This window comes from Myxine glutinosa, chromosome 3 (genome assembly GCF_964187855.1).
Source record: "Myxine glutinosa chromosome 3, kmMyxGlut1.1, whole genome shotgun sequence".
Classification (NCBI taxonomy): domain Eukaryota; kingdom Metazoa; phylum Chordata; class Myxini; order Myxiniformes; family Myxinidae; genus Myxine; species Myxine glutinosa.
This window is the reverse complement of record NC_136263.1, coordinates 45,279,133-45,302,395: the sequence shown is the minus strand read 5'-3', so window position 1 is coordinate 45,302,395 and position 23,263 is coordinate 45,279,133. Positions and strand designations below refer to the sequence as shown.

Here is a 23,263-nt window from a genome sequence, read left to right as displayed (position 1 = left end):
TTTTTCACGTGCGGAGTCAGCTGTCTGGCCGTTTGAGGTAAGGGAGGGGATGGAGGGGGAACAAACACCAGAAAACCGATATATTTTTTTAATGAAATCGGTTGTTATTGATTCCGATTGTTAAAATTACCATCAAATATCGAAAGCATCAGCGTTACGTTTCTTCCAACAAAACGGTACGTACGCAACCCTTGTGGGGTATAATCTAGATTACAGTAGATCTTCCCTCAGTTTTGTAAGTAAAACTTACCTCACGGATGTCTGGATTCCTCCAAATTTCTTTGTTTAATGTTATACACAGCATTAGCGACTATTTAAAAAGCTAATCATGTGTGTTTGTGGTTTATAATATTTTACAAGCCCGGCTACCCCACTGTTAGATTTTCGGTCTTGTTATATGCAGATTAACCTTCTGTAGGGTGGCAAAGGGCCTGTGAACAATGTAGAGATCGAATGTCCTGCGAGGGAGGCTGGGAGAGACTATTTGCGTTTTTTGCCTGTTCACGTGCCACAGTGCAAGTGGTTTATTGACCCCTGCTGTACACAAGTGGGGAGGGGGGGGGGTTGGGGTGGGGGGTATGGTTATTGTCCACGGCAAAAAATCTATTTGCTCCACCTCTACCACTATCCCACCAGGCTGCCCCCCAAAGGGCACGTGTATTTATAGTGTAATGGAATAATGTAATATCATGTAATAAACGAATATGCACAAAAACGTAATTGTACTGGAGATAAATACTAACTTACATCGGGTAACAAGATATTGTGGCCACCCTGTACATTATTGGAAGTGAAGCAAAAGTTAGGAATTTTTAATGGGGGTTATAACGTCTTGATGAACATCTTGCATCCTTTGTATAGCATGAGGCATAAAAGTGGGAGAGTGTTTCAAAGAGGGAAATTTGTCATATAGAATTTAGATGATTGTTACTTATTCATTGCATTAGGATGCAGGAAATTCACACATTTACTTCATACTTCATTGTTGTTTTCAGAACGCATTACCGTCAGGTGTTTTAAACCAAATAAAATAAGGGGTGGAGTCCATTGCAAAACACCTCGAGACAGGATTTCAACATTCTCACAATCTTTACACAACTTACTCCCCTCCTTATGTTAATTTTAAAACAACCTTCCCCCCTCCCTCCCCCTCCTCCACCAGCGCAATTTTACGAAACCCCACCCCCTGTAGCCATATATGTGTCTAGTGCCCGACACCACTGGGCTTGAGTTATTGCATACCTGTGGAGCTGAAGTCTCTCCATATGCTCAGATCGGTTGTTCTTGGAAAGAGTCTTGTTGTACCTTAATATTTTCTGAAGCTGTTTCCAACACCTGATCTATACTCGTGAAGCTCTTGACTCATTCCTGGGAGTCTCCCATCCTTAACCCCTCTCTCTGTCACATATGTACCTTTTTCTTGGTGTATCTCATACAACGTTTTATACAATTTGGGTTTTCCATTGTGCTTTTCCTTTTTATTACATACCCGATCATTATTTACCCTGAAGACGCCATGTCGTCAGTAACCCGGAGACGTAGCGTTGATCAAGCGAGACAGACTCTGCCAGAAGTCCTTGAGTCTGGAGGAATCGTGTATAAGCTTGGCCTAGCAGGGGATGTCAACAAATACGTGTCAGATTCCCGGGATGGAGAACCTCCATCCACCAGCAAGTATCCTGGGTCTTCAGGCTCTGTGAAATATGCTTTGTGGCCAACAGGAGGGTGGCCGCTAGTGTTGGTGGGAGTTGTATGGTTACTTCTATTTGGTGCTGGAGTAATCTCTCTGATGTACATCAGTGTGACGGTGGGAAACCTGGACCAAAGGGTCAATCCAGGTGTTGCTCCAGTGTGGATTCAGGTAAGTTACCTATGATCACACACTTGAGTTAATGAAGATGAAATGGTTTCTCATGATACAAAGTCAACTTTTTGGCCTTGTCTGACACCAGGTTGACCTTTGCTTACTTGGTTATTGTCTGGCCTCCACTTGCTGAGCTAATCCCAAAGATGTCTGTTCCATCAGGTGGCTCCACATAAACTGTATGGCCCTCCATCTCCTGGAAGCATCTCTTCCAATAACGGAGGTATGTCTTAGGAAACTTGGATGCTGTTATCACGTTTTACATTTTATTGAATGATACTCAGTATTGTAACATTGAAAAACAGTTTCTGTTTCATCTTAGTGTTGTGATATTTAAAAATCGCATCCATGTCCAAAGTAAGCGGTTCAGTTTGACATTTCTAATATGAAATAGGTGAAGCCTATAAACCAACGAAACCCATTAGAATTACCCTTTAGAACCCCTTAGAATTACCTTTTAGAATCCTTTAGAATTACGCTTTTGAATTACCCTATGGAACCCACTAGATTACCCTTTGGAACCCATTTTAATTACACTTTAGAACCCATTATAATTACCCTTTGGAACCCACTAGAATTACCTTTTAGAACCGATAAGAATTACCCTTTAGAACCCATTAGACCCATTAGGATTACTCTTTAGAATTCCCCTTTGAAACCCATTGTAGTTACCCTTTGGAACCCACTAGAATTACCCTTTAGAACCTACTAGAATTTCCCTTTAGAATTACCCTTTGGAACCCACTAGAATTACCCTTTAGAACCTACTAGAATTACCCTTTAGAATTACCCTTTGGAACTCGCTAGAATTACCCTTTGAAACCCATTATAGTTACCCTTTGGAACCCACTAGAACTACCCTTTAGAACCTACTAGAATTACCCTTTAGAATTACCCTTGGGAACCCACTAGAATTACCCTTGAGAACCTACTAGAATTACCCTTTAGAATTACCCTTTGGAACCCACTAGAATTACCCTTTAGAACCTACTAGAATTACCCTTTAGAATTACCCTTTGGAACTCGCTAGAATTACCCTTTAGAACCTACTAGAATTACCCTTTATAATTACCCTTTGGAACCCACTAGAATTACCCATTAGACCCACTAGAATTACCCTTTAGAATTACCCTTTGAAACTCATTATAGTTACCCTTTGGAACTCGCTAGAATTACCCTTTAGAACCTACTACAATTACCCTTTAGAATTACCCTTTGGAACCCACTAGAATTACCCTTTAGAACCTACTAGAATTACCCTTTGGAGCCCACTAGAATTACCCTTTAGAACCTACTAGAATTACCCTTTAGAATTACCCTTTGGAACTCGCTAGAATTACCCTTTAGAACCTACTAGAATTACCCTTTGGAACCCACTAGAATTACCCATTAAACCCACTAGAATTACCCTTTAGAATTACCCTTTGAAACCCATTATAGTTACCCTTTGGAACTCGCTAGAATTACCCTTTAGAACCCACTAGAATTACCCTTTAGAATTGCCCTTTGGAACCCACTAGAATTACCCTTTAGAACCTACTGGAATTACCCTTTAGAATTACCCTTTGGAACTCGCTAGAATTACCCTTTAGAACCTACTAGAATTACCCTTTAGAATTACCCTTTGGAACTCGCTAGAATTACCCTTTAGAACCTACTAGAATTACCCTTTAGAATTACCCTCTGGAACCCACGAGAATTACCCATTAGACCCACTAGAATTACCCTTTAGAATTACCCTTTGAAACCCATTATAGTTACCCTTTGGAACTCGCTAGAATTACCCTTTAGAACCTACTAGAATTACCCTTTGAAACCCATTATAGTTACCCTTTGGAACCCACTAGAATTTCCCTTTAGAACCTACTGGAATTACCCTTTAGAATTCAACACTGTGGGTTTGAAACGTTCTCCTTCTACATTTTTGACGGATGTTAGGAAGAACATAGCAAATGTTAAATAGGCTTCGTCGCTTAAAAATAATTTATATATCTACTCACTGAAACAACAATACTGAGTATCATAATAAATGTAATCATGCACGAGGTTGGGGATTTGCTTGTTTAATCAGGTGATGTTGGGGTTGAGCCCAAATTGGTGCTAAGTGTTCAGAAGATCAATGGCACCTCTATTCCATTACCTCAGTCATGAACTGTGTACGAACCTTCTTTAAAGCTCACCCAGACATAATCATTGGGACCAAAGCGTCAGCATTTCAGTGGCCAAGCATACCTTCCTGTGCCCCTTGACCTGCTGCACCATCAGTCATTATACTTTCTGCCAAGAAGTTTCGTCAAACATTATCGGATTTTTTTTAGACAAGAAATTCATCTTCAAAGTGTTTGTGGGTGGTGGGTTGAATTGGTTCGGGGTTGTGAAAATATCTATGAAATTTATATGGTTTTTCATATAAAAATGATTTGTTATGGTACAAATTGGTTCCGTGGTTTTAATATCATGTGGTAATTTGCCTGGTCCTGGTATCAGAATAAGTGGCCATCTATTTATTATGTATGCATGAGGTGAAGGAGAGCATCATTTGGACTGGTGCATGTAAGGTAAGGTGCAGGAGGAGAAGGGGATCAACAATTCTACCATATTTGTGCACCTCGTATAAATTCTGAAATGTAAAGGTTTGGTAAGAACAAGGCAATGATTACGAAAGACTGATTAAAGATTTTGAGGTTTCCAATTAAATATGGAGCATTGAATAGATTTGTTTAATACTCAAGAGATAAATCAAGGGAGGTGCAAAGCGCTCCTCCCTTTATATAAGGGATCGTTTCTCTGCATGCACCTTTAACATGGGGACTGAAAATGCGTTTCTCAGCTTCTACTGGACGAAATTGGCTGCAAATTTCAGAAGTAAATGTTTTGTACGTCCAGGTAATATGTTACAAATTTCAGCGACGTCCGTTTCCACATTCTTGAGTTTTATTTAGAAAATCCTCAAATTCACGTTGGTGTCTGTCAGTCCGTCCGTCCGCCCAAAATGTGTCGGCGCTCATATCTCAAGGGCTATACATTGAAACTAACTGAAACTTGGAATATACATCGGCCAATACATCTAATTAATGGGTTTCAAACGAAATTACACCTAAGTGCCATAGTTTTTACTTTCAAATTAAATATCTCTAAATATAATATACATTCTTGGGAAAAATTCCAAGCGCTTAGAAAATGCCCCTTTATATAAGGGTATGTGCCATGTGGCAAAGTAGAGAAAACAAGGGACATTCAATAGCTTGTAGAAAATGCCAAACAATACAAAATATGGGGCATTCAAAAAAAATCTCGTGTGCATGCTGGACTACCTTTGTGTTCTTTGGAGGAACCAAGTAATGCTCTAGAAAAGTTCATGTAAAGGGACGTCCCACATATGGCAAATAAAATACATTTACTTCTTCATGCAGCTGTATGAATCAAATTGTTGCCCCTTTTTATGAACCTTTCAATTGGTATTAAACCACTTTTGATTGCAGGCAATATATTATTCTGTGGTATGATGTATTTAATGTAATAGTGTATCTTAGAGTATCAGAGATATTGTAAAATCATTCGCCCTGTTGTTTTCTCAGATTCAAACAGAAATCCTGGCTCCTCGAACCCCACAGCCTCTGACGCCATCCTGAAGATCAATGCAGGTAAGATGTGGAGATGAGCTGGGAGATCCTCCATTGTAGCTTCATTAAGAGATGCTCCTCAAAATAGCGAGAAGTTGGAATTATATATATATATATTTACTTTCATATATCAATTATATAAAACATGAGGACAGAAAGTGAAGTCCACTTTACCATAAACGTCTTCATTTCTTAAGTTTTCCTCTGACTGGCCATGTATAGTTCAGGATTGACTGTGATTTCATCTACAAAATCACCTGATTTCGTGTTAATAATTTCGATGTATTAATTACCCTGCGCTCACGAAGAGAAAGGCAGGGTTAAGCATTCGGGTACGTACATACGTACGTATGTGCGTGCGTGTCTGCATTTTTAAAATGCATTTTTTCGGGAACCATTGGTCTGATTGACATGAAGTTTTTACCATAGGAGGGCCTCCTCCTGTAGAATATTTTAGTGAATATTATGACATCACAGGCCCCGTGGTACTGGCGCCATCTTGGAAAAAACAAAAAACTTTGCACCTATGTATCTCAAAAACTGCTCCACATAAATAATTGAGACAGGTCTCATTGCAAAGAACTCTCCATGCCGAATGACATATGTGAATGATGACGTCATAGGTGCCGCCGTTATGACGTCATAATTCGACAAGTAAAAAACTTTATCCGATCAGGATGAAATTTCTTGAGCATCTTCTCGGTATAAATTGATGCAGAAATAAAATGATAATGACGTCGTAGGTCACGTGGTTCGGCCGCCATATTGTTTTGAGTAAAAAGCCTGGATAACCACTAAAATCAAATTTTCTCCAAAACGACTGAACAGATCGAGGCCAAACTTTGCATGCAGAATCGCATACCCATGGCAAACAAAAAAGTCAGCGAGCATGACGTCATGCATCACATGGTTTCAGAGTTATGACATTTTTAAGCATAAACTTTTAAAACCCTGCTCCTCCCTCATTTTTGATCCTTTCGAGGGGAAACTTCACAGATGTGTCCAGCATATCAGTCTACTAAAATGACCTTTTGGAATTTGTGATAAGTGACGTGGTTTGGCAGATATAACTAATTAAACGATAATATTGTTACTGTCGCGGTTAAGATGTTATTTTTGACCGAGCGGTTGGTATGACCTCGACCTAACAGTTCCCCCGATTCTTCCCCAACTCACCCGATTCACCCCAAACTTTGGCCGTATCGCACCGCAGCTGCCCAATCTGGAAAACTCTAAAACGACCGAATGCAAAGAGGAAAAGGAATAAGACGAGAAGACGGACAGAAGAGTAATTGGATTTATTATACACACAAGCAAAAAGAAAGCAGTCACGTTTATTTACAGACGAGATTAGATACACAGTGCAACGCTAGCTTACCTACAGTCTTAATTAACCCAGGGACAGAACAAACAAAAGACAGACTCACACGGGGAATGATGACAGGAATTGGCTGGAAGGAGAGGATGGCTTGGAGTTGTATTGTGCAGCACGATCGGCGCGTTTAGCAGCCGCCGTTCCTTCGCGGCCCTGCTCAAAACCGCCGTCCAGGCCCCAAGCGGCTGTTGAGTGTTGTTGCTGCTGTGGCCGCCGCTGCTGCTGCTGCTGTGGACGTCGCGTGCTTTTCCAGGATTACAACAGGCTTTGTGCTTTCTGGGATGTCCTCTCCTTGGATGTTCTCTATGTTCTCTTGGTCCAATCACTCCTCACCACCGACAACTCAACGCAACCACTGACCACCACAACGCAACCACTGACGACCAAAACCACACAACTCAGCTCTGCTTCTTGGACCCTCTCTCTTCTCAACGGCTTGGGCTCCCTTTTGTCTGCCGGTAAAAGCTCATCTCTCAAAGCTTGTCTCAGCTTCTCTTTTGGGAGCGTCGCGCTGCGGATTTTAGCTGCGGTCACGCCTGCTCATTCCCTCCTCTCAGCGCCTCTCTTTAAAAGTGCAGCCTCTTCTCATCTCAATGCTCAGTACTCATCTCTTTCTTCTTCAAAGCTCGACTGCTTGGGGAGCGTCGCGCTGCGGGTTATATAGGCCCCGCCCCTCAACCTTTGCGAACCTCCCCGATAGCTCTTCCTCCGCCCTCCCTAGCCAAACCCCTGGCTCATGGTTGGTCGAGTGGGGCTGGCTCACTCCTCCCCTCTATGACGAGGTGGAGACACGCCTTTCTTCTCCGACCCTGCCTCGTGGTCAATGGCGGTTATTGGAGGGGAGGTAATTTCTAATCGACGAAAAGGGGGAATGGAGGTTTTGGGAATGGGAATGAAGGGAATCTATCTCTTTCACTTGGTGCAATGGAGTACTTCTATTAATGGGAGACACAGCCTTACCCTAAAACACAGAATAAGATATAACTATCGAACAGGGGTATTCTATTATTGGCTGACGTGTATGCTTGTGGACTAATTATGGGACGCCCTTTGACCTTTACACAGCTCCGGAGGCAGGGGGTGCAGCATAACAATAATAATAATAATAAAGCACACAATCAAAAAAAATACAGTCCTCATATCCGCAACACTGCACCCTCCTCCTCTTAGGCACGTCCCGGGCCTACAACTTTTATTTAGTGTGACACGTAGGTGTAGTTCCCTCTACTTTTAACCTGACCCTGAGTGCGACAGTTTTAAAACATAAATAAATGTGTCCCGCTGCTCCATTGCACCCTGCCTAACGGACTTACGCCCACAGTTAACCGAATTGCGGAATGGTCTTCAAACTATACACTGACGGTGGGGAGCATTATTTACAATGACTCTGCTTTTATTTACAAGACTAACCCAGGACCTGTGATTGTTCTTTCTGGGGGGGAGACAGTCTGCTCTGCATCAATGCACCATGAAAGCACCCAAAAATGCACCAATACACACCCAAGCACCAATCGGTGCAGTCACCATTGTTCAAGAATGTTCAACAATAAAAAATAAATCAACAACCCCTAACCCTGCAGGTGATCTCTTGCTCTTCGGCTCCCTCTGCTGGTTATTATTATTGTCTTCCAGTTGTTGTCTTTCTTTCATTTTCTTACTGGCGGCCTATTTGCAATAAAGTGTGCCCAACGTGTCCATTTTATTTTCTTTATTTATGGCCCACAGGGCCGACTACGTGTGGATCACCTGTGGGGCATCGGTGCCCTGTGGCCAAGGTCCGCCAGCAAGATTTCGGGCCCTCATGGCCGGTTCCAGCAGAGGGGCCATGCCCCAACCCATGGGGTCCATAAGTGGTGCTCGGCCACAGACATGTGGTCCATAATGTGGTGCATTGATGCAGACAGCTGGTTCTGAGAGTGCCGGGCGCACAATGGCCGACTCACGCACGCTCCCCTCGGCGCCCAATGGCGCACAGGTCATGTGGGAGACAAAAGAGACAATTGAGCGAGGGGTAAGGTCACAAGGGTACACATCAATAAGGTAATGCAAGGCGAAATGCGTAAGGAGGGCGAAGTGAGAAAGCTTGTCCCTACCATACGTCACCCCCCTGTCACCTACATTACCCTTGCCCTTACCCCATATGTACAAAAATCTACACATTACCAATCCGTCGCTACTGTCCCGTCTCCCCACATTTCTTCATACCAAATTCGTCACCACAATCCCTCTAACCAAAATTTGCCATCACCCAATTCATCATCAATCCTCATAAGGAGGAAGAGATGGAACATCAAGCACAATGTCACACCCACGTCATGATGCGTCTCACATTCCAAACATTTGCACAGTAAAAAATAATCAAAACATGGCATGGTGCGGAGTACCTGTCACCTCAGGTGAGTGGATGCAGATGGTGCGAGGAGACTTCCTAATCCTAACTATCTTCTAAATGACATTAACACACTTTACACTACCCGGGGTCTCTCCCTGCCAATCCATTGGCCATCTTACACTATGGGTTCTAAAAACCAATTCCCATTGACCAAACTGTGGTGCTTCTCAATTTGGGGTCTCACTCCCCCGATTCATCTCCCGGTGCCCTTGCACAATTTCTGGGCTGTGACGTGTAGCTCTCCCAGCAGGTCTACCCACCTGCACACCTCCACCACTGTAGTTGCCACCCGAGCTTACCTAGCTCCTCACCCTAACCTAACTAACTGGGGAAGGCCCCTCCTGGCTCTGTCACCCCACTCGGTGCCCTCTGGCACTGGGCTACCCGGGTCCGTCCTCCGGATCCTCGGGCCCCATCCACAACAACTACTACCGGCTCCCAGAGCCCACCTGCGGCCTCACCTGGCCGACATCCTCACAGTGGTGGAGTGCCCAAACCAACTACACACACTAACAGGCTACACGCCCAGCCATTTCCACAACACTAATGCACCCATCCAATCACCATTCTTCCACCCGCACCACAGATGCCAATATCCAACCACAATTTACCTATACCCTCTACCTAACACTTACACTACCCGCCCTGGGTATTCGTGATGGGGGTCCACTCTTCCCCCATTCACACCTTCGCACCATCCACTCCACTCCATTGTTTCCACCATGCTCACTCCACGACCATCCATTCCAATACTCCATTTATTCCACACTACCATTCTCCACACAGCCACATACACCTGTTGTTGCACACCTGTGCAATCACCTGGTGCCACCTGCACCCTCCTCCTCTTCCTGGACCATTTGGTCAACACAACACGCAATCACCACTACTCCCTCATACACTGCTCCACACACCTGTTCAGTTGCACACCTGTGCAATCACACCTGTTCAATCCTCAAACACACGGCATCATCTCATCTAACTACTCCCCTCTGAAACTTGCGCTTCCCAGTCGTCCCTTTAAACTATTGCGCTCCCTCGTCATTATCATCCATACTAATCTACCTGCGTCCCCACTACAGGTATCAGTCACTAACTAAACCTTAACGTTACCTAATGTCAATCTCTTCTAGATCCCTACACACAATATCCTAACCCACCCGGGCTAGTTTTCACTGCCATCAACCCCATAAACCTAGTGCTCCTTTGCCCCCCCTGTGAGGGATGACAGAGTTGCCATCCCACCACATGGGGGGCGTTCCCACTATAAATTTTGTTCGTCCAAATTCAATAAATCAAAAATTTGCCAATCATCTGCCAATCACCGTACCAATCATCAAATTTTGCCTTTTTCTAATTTTGGGTCCAAAACACTAACCTCATCACTCGTCTACTTATTAGATCCTCTCGGTGCGCCAATTCCCTTCTAAAGCTCGGCTTCGTACAGCCGAGCAATGAATGCGGGTTGTTTTGTGCCAGCGGCTGGATACGTCCCGCATTCGGGGCAGGGACGGGGGCTTACCCGGGCCGAGATCCCACGCACCACCTCGGCGTGGAGCCATCCAATGTCCCGATCTCGACCTGCCGGCACGTCTCAACAAAAAGTGGTCGCCATGACGACCCTTCCTATCGAGCTGCCCGCTCCGCCTAGTTGAGCACGGATGCGGCCGTTCCAAGCGAGGCCCAGCGTGGATCGCGTACGGCGGTCCTTTCGAACCCGCCGTGGCTCGGATCCCCGCTGGTTCTCGCGGCACGCGAAGCCCGGCACGCACCGAGGGCCCGATTCGGCTATAAGTCGCTCTAACCGCTAACCCGGTTACCGTCGATGCCTCACCTGCATGCTTACACGCATACGCTACCCCTTTCTTGCTCATACCTCCAGCTGTTCCCATGCTCCTCGTACCTTTCCTTACACACCTCGGTACACTCATTCCGCTCACAGACTTGGTCACACACCTGACCACCGAACACTTTGACACACATTCGTTGTTCGCACACCTCACCAACACACCTCTTCGCGCCCCCTCCTCGGTCACCTCCTCTGTGACAATCACAGGTGTGCTCTCACTCGCACACCCAACCACGTGCCTCACGACCAACTCAAGTGTGCATTCCCACACACGCTCTACCATTCCAGGTGTGCATCCTTCCATGCCAGGTGTACATCCTCGCTCACCTGTCACAACTAACTCACGCTCCGTGCCACTCTCACTACTCTCACCACCACTCTTGACAACGCACTCACCCTTACTCTCGACAGCGCACTCTTTCCTCATGCCCCTGTCCGTTACACACCTTTCTCGCGCATCCTCTTGCGCACACTCTTTCGTTACATCCTCTGTAACTCTCACCACAGGCGTGCATTCTCCTTCACTCTTGACAGCGCACTCTTTCCCCATGCACCTGTCCGTTACACACCTTTCTCGCGCATCCTCTTGCGCACACTCTTTCGTTACTTCCTCCGTAACACTCGCCACACCGTGCTTCCATGTGCTCCCTCACACACGCGCTACGACCGACTCACTCTCGACAGCACACTCACTGGTCGGCGCGCACTTTTTCCTCACACACCCCATGGTCGGACATTCTCGCACACCTGACCTGTCACACACTTCACCAACGGCCTCTCACGAACACCCGGATTCAAACCAATCCCCAAGCCGACTGAAGCTTTCCTCACATCATATACATTGCCGAATATTTCGCCACTCACCTTGGCACCTCGTCTCCGCACCTCTTTTGCCACCTGCAAACTCTTTATTTGGTTAGTGAGCAGCACATCATGAGTTGAGCACCGACCTTGTACCAATTCCATTGCCTCCTTTATCTCCCTCTTAGTTTCCCTCCGTCTCTTCTTAATTTCACTCACCCCTTCTTCCACCTCCTCTAATTTTTCCTTTACTTCCTTCATCTCCCTGTGCGCCCCCTCTATCTCTTCCTCTAACGCCACTTTAACCGTTTCTATGTGCATCCTCACCTCTCGGTCCTTCGTCTCCATTACTTCTGTCACCTCCTCCAACCTCTTCGTCAATCCCTCATGTACCATTTGACAATCCTTCTGTGTCGCTATTAATTCATTTTTAATGTCCTTTTGTGTCGCTTTTAAACCCCCGATGATTGCAGTGTTCTTTTCCACTTGGTCCGCTAGTTCCCTTTGTCCCACTGTCAGCTGCTCTACTCCCTTCGTCAGATCCTCTATGCCCCCCTGTAACCTAGCCGTATTATTCCTCACCTCTTTCTCCATACGCTTCTCACCTCGCTTTACCTCCTCGCGTAGCCCCGAAACCTCCTCACTTACACCTCGTCGTATCCCCTCTTTCATCTCCTCCATCTCCTTTGTAGATGCCACCCTCATCTGTCCCAATTCATCCCTCTGAGCATCCAGTTTACTTTCTAACCCGATTTGCACCTCCTCTATCTGGTTCCCCATTCGTTTGATTTCCCGGGCAGATTGTTCCCCTATTTCCCGCAATTTGTCCTCCATCCTATTTTCTAACCCCACTAACCCATTTTTCACCTCTTTTATCCCATCGTCTAACGGTTAGCGGTTAGACTAACGGTCTAACGGTTAGACTCTAACCCCTCAAATGTTTTTTCTAATCCCTCACCGGTACCCCTCGCTTCGTCCCTCATTACCCCCAATTGCTCACTCTGAGCCCTCGCTTCGTCCCTCATTCGCTCCCTATCAGCCCTCAATTCGTCCCTCATTACCCCCATACTGTTTTTCAAACCTCCAATTTGGTCTCCCATACTCATCTGTACAGCTGCCTGTAGCTGCGCAATGAGGGCCTGCATGTCAATCGGCTGCATGTTAAAGCCCGCTGATACAGCGGGCTCGGCTACCGCGCGCACGTGCGAGGCGCCTTTTTGCGCGCCTGAAACCTCGTGCGCGAGAGCGCCATTTTGTGCGTCTGATACCCCCTCAACCATATTGCCAATGTTCTCCTCTACTTCGTCCCTCTGATCCTGGGTTACTCCTAACCCCTCCTCTAGCTCACCCACCGGCATTCGATCGCCTTGACCAGCCATGGCGCGATTTCAAAATTCGGGTTTTTCTTTAAAACAAAATCAAATTTCGGTACTTTATAATTTTGACCAAATTTTTTTCCTTGATGTTTTTTTTAAAATTTGGTTCGGGCCTCGAATCTCACTCCTCGACACCAATTGTTACTGTCGCGGTTAAGATGTTATTTTTGACCGAGCGGTTGGTATGACCGCGACCTAACAGTTCCCCCGATTCTTCCCCAACTCACCCGATTCACCCCCAACTTTGGCCGTATCGCACCGCAGCTGCCCAATCTGGAAAACTCTAAAACGACCGAATGCAAAGAGGAAAAGGAATAAGACGAGAAGACGGACAGAAGAGTAATTGGATTTATTATACACACAAGCAAAAAGAAAGCAGTCACGTTTATTTACAGACGAGATTAGATACACAGTGCAACGCTAGCTCACCTACAGTCTTAATTAACCCAGGGACAGAACAAACAAAAGACAGACTCACACGGGGAATGATGACAGGAATTGACTGGAAGGAGAGGATGGCTTGGAGTTGTATTGTGCAGCACGATCGGCGCGTTTAGCAGCCGCCGTTCCTTCGCGGCCCTGCTCAAAACCGCCGTCCAGGCCCCAAGCGGCTGTTGAGTGTTGTTGCTGCTGTGGCCGCCGCTGCTGCTGCTGCTGTGGACGTCGCGTGCTTTTCCAGGATTACAACAGGCTTTGTGCTTTCTGGGATGTCCTCTCTTTGGATGTTCTCTATGTTCTCTTGGTCCAATCACTCCTCACCACCGACAACTCAACGCAACCACTGACCACCACAACGCAACCACTGACGACCAAAACCACACAACTCAGCTCTGCTTCTTGGACCCTCTCTCTTCTCAACGGCTTGGGCTCCCTTTTGTCTGCCGGTAAAAGCTCATCTCTCAAAGCTTGTCTCAGCTTCTCTTTTGGGAGCGTCGCGCTGCGGATTTTAGCTGCGGTCACGCCTGCTCATTCCCTCCTCTCAGCGCCTCTCTTTAAAAGCGCAGCCTCTTCTCATCTCAATGCTCAGTACTCATCTCTTTCTTCTTCAAAGCTCGACTGCTTGGGGAGCGTCGCGCTGCGGGTTATATAGGCCCCGCCCCTCAACCTTTGCGAACCTCCCCGATAGCTCTTCCTCCGCCCTCCCTAGCCAAACCCCTGGCTCATGGTTGGTCGAGTGGGGCTGGCTCACTCCTCCCCTCTATGACGAGGTGGAGACACGCCTTTCTTCTCCGACCCTGCCTCGTGGTCAATGGCGGTTATTGGAGGGGAGGTAATTTCTAATCGACGAAAAGGGGTAATGGAGGTTTTGGGAATGGGAATGAAGGGAATCTATCTCTTTCACTTGGTGCAATGGAGTACTTCTATTAATGGGAGACACAGCCTTACCCTAAAACACAGAATAAGATATAACTATCGAACAGGGGTATTCTATTATTGGCTGACGTGTATGCTTGTGGACTAATTATGGGACGCCCTTTGACCTTTACACAGCTCCGGAGGCAGGGGGCGCAGCATAACAATAATAATAATAATAAAGCACACAATCAAAAAAAATACAGTCCTCATATCCGCAACAATATTATAAAAATTTATAACTCTTGCACTGCTTCATTGATCGACGTAAAACTTTATATTATAGTAGAGGTAATGAAGTGTAACAAGTCTGAAAAAATTTCAAGATGATTGGATGAACGGTCTGGAAACTAGAAGTTTTAATTGTTTGAAGAAGAAGAGGTTTCTAGACAAGGGCATGGAATTAATTATCACACTGCACATGACGAGCAGGCAAAGTACGGAGCGACATCATGGGGTCATTTTGACCTCAAATAAAATTCTAATTTCAGATTTGTCAATCGCTGAGGTATATTAACACAGGACCAAACAAAATTTCGACGATTTTTGACGAAAATATAACATTTGTGTCTGCATTTCAGTAAAGTAAAGTGTGTGCCGTGTCAGCATTTTAAAAATTGAAACGTGGCTCATTGTAAATAACTCCATATGGGGAATAGGTGTTGTTAACGATGACGTCATTGGTGCCATAATTATGATGTTGAAGGAGCTGGGACTCCCACGTCGATCGGAAGAATGGACGCGACAAAAAGCTGGAATTCATCCGAGTTGCTTTAATCAAACCAAACACTCAGGCACTCTGAAAAGCCCGTTTATCGGGCAGCAATATATATACATATTATCCCGGAGCGTTTGCCCAGGAAAAGCGAGAGGGGGCGTGGCCCAGCGTCCTGGCTGCGGCCTGGCAAGTTGAGGGCGAGCCTGCCCGGGCATGCCCGGGCGTCCCGACCGAGGCCTGGCAAGTTGAGCGCGGGCCTGCCCGGGCGTCCTGGACGAGCCCGGCATGGTGATCGCTCCGCGTCCTTGATAGGTGCAAGGCGATTGTGAAAACCCAGCGGTAGCCGCTACACACGTCCCCCCAGAATCGACTTGCACCGGCAGGGTCAATTTGAGGGGGGTCCTGATGACCCGGCCGAAGCGACCCCTGGCGGGTCGTGGGAGGGGGTCCGGTGTGGTGGTGGGCGGTCGAGTGGGGGGCACCGTGGACGGGGGCGGCCTCGCCGCGGCGGAAGGGCCACCCGTGGTGGGTGGTCGACGTCCACGTGCGCCGGCTTGAGGCGGTCCACCGCAATCCGGTCCGACCTGCCGCCGATGTCGATGACGAACGACTTGTCGTCCCGTCGCAGCACCCGGAAGGGCCCGTCGTACGGCGGCCGGAGTGGCCCCCGATGTGCGTCGTGACGCACAAAAACATACTCCGCTGTGCGAAGTGCTGGGGTGACGTAGGACTGGGGGTCACCGTGGTGGGATGTTGGCACGGGGGCAAACCGTCGGGCGGCCTCCTGGAGGTCCGAGCGCTGGTGAGCTGCGGACCAGGGACTGGTAGCGTCGGGCACGAATTCGCCCGGGACGCGTAGCGCCTGGCCATAGACAAGCTCGGCGGTGGATGCCTGGAGGTCCTCCTTGGGGGCCGTGCGGAGGCCCAAAAGGACCCACGGCAGCCGGTCGGCCCAACCGCCGTCTTGAAGGCCGGCCATGAGCGCGACCTTCATGGAGCGGTGGAATCGCTCGCGCAACCCGTTTGCTTGGGGGTGGTAGGCCGTAGTACGGTGGAGCTTGACCCCCAGGTTGCGGGTGACCGCGCCCCACAGCTCGGAGGTGAACTGTGGTCCGCGGTCTGACGAGATGTCCGCCGGTGCGCCGAAGCGGGCGACCCAGGTGGCGATGAAAGCCTGCGCCACGTCGGCGGTGGTGGTGGAGACGAGGGGAACGGCCTCCGGCCACCTGGTGGTCCTGTCCACCATGGTGAGCAGGTGTGTGAACCCCCGTGATGGGGGGAGGGGGCCCACCAGATCCACGTTGACGTGGTCGAAACGTCGTTCGGGCACGGTGAAAGGTGCCAGCGGGGCCTGGGTGTGTCGGTGGACCTTGGCCCGTTGGCAGGCCATGCAGGTGCTGGTCCAATCGCGGACGTCCCGACGAAGGCCGTGCCAGACGAATCGCGCCGACACCAGCTTCTGGGAAGCTTTCCGGCCCGGGTGGGAAAGGCCGTGGAGGGAGGCGAAGATGCGGCGTTGCCAGGTGACGGGCACGATGGGGCGTGGCTGGCCTTGGGAGACGTCGCAGAGCAGGACAGTGTCCGCGAAGGGGATGTCGGCCAGGCGGAGGCCCGTGTCCGCCGCCCGGAGGGCTTGCACCGTGGTGTCGGTGGTTTGGTCCGCCGCCATAAGCGCAAAGTCCACGCCCAGGTGGACCGCGTTCGCGCTGGCCCGGGAAAGACAGTCGGCCACGGCGTTGTTTTTGCCGGCGACGTGCCGGATGTCCGTGGTAAACTCCGACACAGCGGAGAGGTGGCGCTGTTGGCGGGCCGACCACGGCTCCGTGACCTTGGCCATGGCGTACACCAACGGCTTGTGGTCGACGAACGCCGTGAAAGGTCGGCCCTCCAGGAGGTGGCGGAAATGGCGGACGGCCAGGTGTAGACCGAGGAGCTCCCAGTCAAACGTGCTGTATTTGAGCTCGTTCGGCCGGAGCCGCCGGCTGAAAAAAGCGAGTGGCTGCCAAACCCCGTTCACCCATTGCTCATGTACGGCGCCCACCGCGTCGTCGGAGGCATCCGTGGTGAGGGCGATGGGAGCGTTGAGCACCGGGTGAGCGAGCAGTGTTGCGTCGGCGAGGGCCCGCTTTGAGCTTTGGAAGGCCGCATCCATTGCTGCGGACCAGACGATGTCGTGCTTGGCCGGCTTGCCCCAGAGGGCTTCGTAGAGGGGCCGCATGAGTTGAGCAGCGCGGGGCACGAAGCGGTGATAAAAATTCACCATTCCCAGGAATTCCTGCAGGGCCTTTATGGTGCGGGGACGCGGGAACGTGGTGATGGCCTCGACCTTGGTTGGCAGCGGCACGGCCCCGTTCTTGGTGATGTGGTGGCCCAAAAAATCAACGGCCGTCGTGCCGAAGTGGCATTTGGCCGGGTTGACGATGAGGCCGTGCTCGCTGAGGCGCCCGAACAGTGTTCGGAGGTGGAGGAGGTGCTCGGCCCGGGACGTGCTGGCGATGAGGATGTCGTGCTGGCGACGAGGATGTCGTCCAGGTAAACGAAAAGGAACGGCAGGTCACGCAGCACGCCGTCCATCAAGCGCTGGAACGCCTGAGCCGCGTTCTTGAGACCAAACGGCATCCGCAAGAATTCGAATAAGCCGAACGGCGTGATGACTGCCGTTTTAGGGATGTCCGCCGCCCTGACAGGTACCTGGTGATATCCCCGTATGAGATCAATTTTCGAAAAAATGACCCGTCCCGCCAGACGGGCGGAGAAGTCTTGGATATGCGGGATCGGGTACCTGTCGGGGGTGGTAGCGTCATTGAGACGGCGGTAGTCGCCACACGGGCGCCATCCACCCCCCGGCTTTGGCACGATGTGCAGTGGCGAGGCCCACGCGCTATCGGAGCGCCGCACGATGCCGAGGTGCTCCAACGCGTCGAATTCGGCCTGAGCTTGGCTGGGTCGAGGCGGCGGGCCCTGGCGTAGACCGGCAGGCCCGTGGTTGGTATGTGGTGCTCGATCCCATGCCGTACTGCGACGGCCGAAAACGTCGGCCGCGTGAGGGCCGGGAACTCCGTGAGCAGGCGAGCAAACTCGTTCGCCGCCGGGACGGCGCATGCCAGCTCAGTCGGCGCGGAGCTGCTCAATGTGCATACCAGGGAGCTGAAGGTTTCGGCGTTGATTAAACGACGCCGTTGGACGTCCACCAGCAGTCCGTGTGCGCAGAGGAAGTCGGCGCCTAGCAGAGCCATGGGCACGTTTGCGGTTACAAACGTCCAAGCAAAGCGTTGGCCGCCGAAGCAGAGGGTGACGTTGCGCGGGCCGAAGGTGCGGATGGTCGATCCGTTGGCCGCAACCAAGGAGGGGCCGCAAACCGCGGATTGCCTGTCCTGGTCAGAGGCGGGTATGACGCTCAGTTGGGCGCCGGTGTCGCACAGGAAGCGCCGTCCGGACGCTTTATCCGTGATGAACAGTAAGTTGCCCGTGTGGCCGGCGCTCATGGCTGGTAATGAACGCCGGCCCGGCCGTTTCCCGGCCTGCCGAAGGTGCACGGGGGTCGGCATGTCCAGGCCTTCTGTCCGAACCTGGCATGATAGTAACACCATGCTTGGTCAGGTGGATGCCCCGGTCGTCGTGCTGGAGGTGGTCGGCTCGGTGTAGCGGCCGCCAATTGCGTCGGCAGTTCGGTCGTCGACCGTGCCGGGTGCTCGGGCGCCATGGGTGTTGCGTCGGACGGCGGTGGGTCCCATGTCGCCGCTGCGATGCGCTGTCCTGCGGCGGAGATCTTGTCGGCTTCTCCGGCAAGGGCCCGGGGATCTGTGATCGTCGTGCTTGCCAGGGCGAGGCGTACCGGGTTAGGCAGCTGACGGAGGAACAGCTCCCGGAACAGGAATGCCGGAGAGTGCTCGCCGAGCAGTGAAAGCATGTAGTCCATTCGCTCGGAAGGGCGCGTGTCGCCGAGCTCGGGCAGGTCGAGCAGGCGCCGTGCGCGTTCCGCCGATGGGAGGGCGAAAGCGTCGAGGAGAAGCTTCTTAATCGCGCCGTATTTGTCAGCGGCTGGCGGGCTCTCGAGGAGGCTCAGGGCGCGGGCCGCGGTGGCCGAACCGAGCGCTGCTACCACATGGTGGAAGCGGGTGTCGTCGGCCGTGATGCCTCGCAGGGCGAACAGGGAATCCGCCTGTGCGAACCAAACCGCCGCGTGAGCCTCCCAGAAGGTAGGCAGTTTAAGGGCGACTGCCGTGTCCATGTCGGTAGGTCACCAATGAAGGAGCTGGGGCTCCCACGTCGATCGGAAGAATGGACGCGACAAAAAGCTGGAATTCATCCGAGTTGCTTTAATCAAACCAAACACTCAGGCACTCTGAAAAGCCCGTTTATCGGGCAGCAATATATATACATATTATCCCGGAGCGTTTGCCCAGGAAAAGCGAGAGGGGGCGTGGCCCAGCGTCCTGGCTGCGGCCTGGCAAGTTGAGGGCGAGCCTGCCCGGGCATGCCCGAGCATGTCCGGGCGTCCCGACCGAGGCCTGGCAAGTTGAGCGCGGGCCTGCCCGGGCGTCCTGGACGAGCCCGGCATGGTGATCGCTCCGCGTCCTTGATAGGTGCAAGGCGATTGTGAAAACCCAGCGGTAGCCGCTACAATGTCATAATTCGACAGGGACAACTCAGTCTGATCAGTTTGAAATTTATTGAGCATGATCTATGCAACAATTATTTAGAATATAAATTTATGATGTCATCGCTCACGTGGTCTGGCAGCCATATTGGATAAAAAAAAAAGAAACGTTCAAAAATAGAAGAGTTGGCTCACACCAAGTTGATTGCGCAGGGTAAGTATTCTACGTGTACCATCTAGTTGATGAATGTGCTCGTCGCATCGCCTAAAGTTCGGCACACTCCTCTCGAAGTTGCCTTGCCTGGGTTCAAATCCCGACCAAGCTATAAACTGTCATCCCTTTGTTTCGCAGCAAGGCGAATCATCAATCTGTGTGCCGTCCCTCGGATTTACCCAAAATGGATGTCCCGTCTTCCAGCATTTGTTGGTGGACGTTAAAGATCCCACTGTGATTAGACGAGCTATTGCAGACACCATGAACAAATTCCAAATTACTACTCTAACCTGCAGGGGGCACTGCATCAGCGGCAATGCTGTGTCCCCAGCGAATGATGCCACCCACAATCATGTGCTTCTTTCGAAAGAAGATTGATTAATCATATCTTTATTTTTTTGACAGTAGGATGAGGTTAATATTCCCGATGGAGCATTTCTCGACCATTAAAATAGCAGTTTTGTTGAAATTCCCCGATTCTCATGAAAACATCTTTATTCGGAAGAAAATAGTTTTCCTAAAAATCTGGGAATTGTACCCCCAGTGTTACTTAGTCGTCATTATGAGGAGATATTAACTTTGTAAAACTCCCAGGTAAGTATAAACATTAATAACCGAATGAATCAGAATTCTAATCATAAACACCACAAATGACTTCACTAACTGACTGACTGTTGGTTGTTGTTGTTTTTTGACCTGACTCTTTCTCTTTCCTCTTTTTTTTCTCCCCTGATTCCCACCATTTTTCTCTTCTTTCTCCTACCTCTTTCTCTCACCCTATTCCCCACCCCTTCTCATCCTATATCTCCTACCATTCCTCTTTTTTCTAATCCTCCTCTCTCTCCCCACCCCAGATTTGGAACATGAGCTTATTGAAGGAGATATTCTTTCCAGTGTAAGATTTTGTATGGCCTGGACCATCTTCTATAAGATTCCTTGTATCTCTGCTATACAAAATTAGAAATGCTACATTTCCACAATTGGCATATTCGGTTTATAAAGGCAAATCTGAATCATATTCCATTTCCAGAAAAAGCCACCTGAAAAACTTACCTTTAAAATCCAAGAGACAAAGAAGCAAGTCATGTCAAACGAAATGGCAGCAGAAAATGGTGCACTCAATACAGATAGTTCTCTGAGCTCCGACTACCACCAAAAATGGTGCACTCAATACAGATCGTTCTCTGAGCTCCGACTACCACCAAAAATGGTGCACTCAATACAGATCGTTCTCTGAGCTCCGACTACCACCAAAAATGGTGCACTCAATACAGATCGTTCTCTGAGCTCCGACTACCACCAAAAATGGTGCACTCAATACAGATCGTTCTCTGAGCTCCGACTACCACCAAAAATGGTGCACTCAATACAGATCGTTCTCTGAGCTCCGACTACCACCAAAAATGGTGCGCTCAATACAGATAGTTCTCTGAGCTCCGACTACCACCAAAAATGGTGCGCTCAATACAGATAGTTCTCTGAGCTCCGACTACCACCAAAAATGGTGCACCCAATACAGATCGTTCTCTGAGCTCCGACTACCACCAAAAATGGTGCACTCAATCCAGATAGTTCTCTGAGCTCCGACTACCACCAAAAATGGTCCCATTCATTCACAAGCACTACCTTTCCCAGGTTATTGTGATTTTCCCTTTCTCATCCAATTTCGTTTGTTTGTTGTCTGTTGGTTTGGTCTTTTTCTGTTTCATTCCCACTTTCCCCTTCCTCTTCTTCCTGTGTTTCATTCAGCTTGTGTAGAGCTTGTTCACACCCCCCCCCCCCCCCCGTGTCCTTCTCCCCACCCCTCGATCTCACTCTTATTTCTACTCCGCTGTTGGTGCTTCCCTCCTTCTGTTTTGTGTCCTTCCATTCTGCCCCAGCTCCTTCACAAGCCTTTATCATGTAGTATATACAATAAAAACATTTCAAACAAAATTTGATGCAAAATCATATAATGCCAGAGAAGAAGCAATGGGCCAAACATGAAAGAGCCCATCTTTCACACTATCAAAGTTCTGACCCTTCCTCTGGGCACGGAAGTTAAACCGGTACCGGGACACGGTCACGTTCTTGCTTGGCTCGCACAAGGCCTGAAATTTGTCAACGAGCAGGCCTATCATGTCTTGGTCTTCTGAGGAAAACGTCATTGTCGCATGTATCTCCTGGGCAACTGGACCTGTCACATGTAGGAATGTGGCGTATTGAATATCCTCACTTTTCATCGCAGGTTCTGCCGCCAATGCGTACAGTTTGTAGGCCCGAATCAGCACCTTCCAGTTTTTTGAGACATTTACCCTGAAGGGATAAGTGTCCTGGCAGCTTTAATCCGGACATCTCGTTTTTACTTCCGACACCATGTAAAGGTACTCTCCTGATTGAGGTCTCAGCACGCACTCTCTTTATTTCTGCTTCCTCTCTGTAGTGGGCGTGCTCATGACAACACAGTACACTACTTACAGCCGCCATCTTGTTTGCAAATTGCAAATGGCCTCCATTGAGAAGTGCGAAAAGGTTGACAAGCACATCTTCAAATGTGTTTTTCAAATACACCAAGGGACAGATACAAATTACACTATTTTCAACCAATATATTCGTGCAAAGTTCAATGACTACAGTATCTGCATGAATCTGTCAGCAAGTCCCCTCATTGTAATGGAAGTCTGTGCAGTATTTAAATCTCCATTATATCCTTTTTTCAACCATTTATTATTGTTAACTCCGCATGACTCGAACTTCTTGTTGTTTTGTCCGGTACGAGATCAGGTTCCATGTTTCCAATTTGTCTCACTTTCCGACCCCATCTTCCTCACAGGGTGACACTTCCCGGAGTGTGGTGAAAGATCAGGAGTTACTTTGGCCTCGAGGAGACGATGGGAAAATCCACATTCCTTACGAACTCGACTCGATATATGGTTTGTTTGTCTATTTTTGTTTGTGCATATAGGTGTGTTTGTCCATTTTTGTTTGTGCATATAGGTGTGTTTGTCCCATTGTGGTGCAGGTGTGTGTTTGTCCCATTGCAGTGCAGGTGTGTGTTTGCCCCATTGTGTTGCAGATGTGTGTTTGTCCCATTGCGGTGCAGGTGTGTGTTTGTCCCA

At 49.1% G+C, this 23,263-nt stretch overlaps 1 protein-coding gene across 2 annotated transcripts in view; it reads left to right on the top strand.

Annotated features, from left to right (window-relative positions):
* The first annotated feature begins 573 nt into the window (after positions 1–573).
* LOC137424247 (astacin-like metalloendopeptidase) overlaps positions 574–23,263 on the top strand; it is a 44,635-nt gene continuing 21,945 nt past the window's right edge. For both annotated transcript variants that reach the window (XM_078773976.1, XM_078773975.1), the window contains exons 1-5: positions 574–1,861; positions 2,027–2,087; positions 5,443–5,508; positions 21,020–21,060; positions 22,978–23,077. In XM_078773976.1, coding sequence (XP_078630102.1) covers positions 1,517–1,861; positions 2,027–2,087; positions 5,443–5,508; positions 21,020–21,060; positions 22,978–23,077 — 613 coding nt within the window. In that variant the 5' untranslated portion in view covers positions 574–1,516. The remainder of the gene's footprint in view (positions 1,862–2,026; positions 2,088–5,442; positions 5,509–21,019; positions 21,061–22,977; positions 23,078–23,263) is intronic.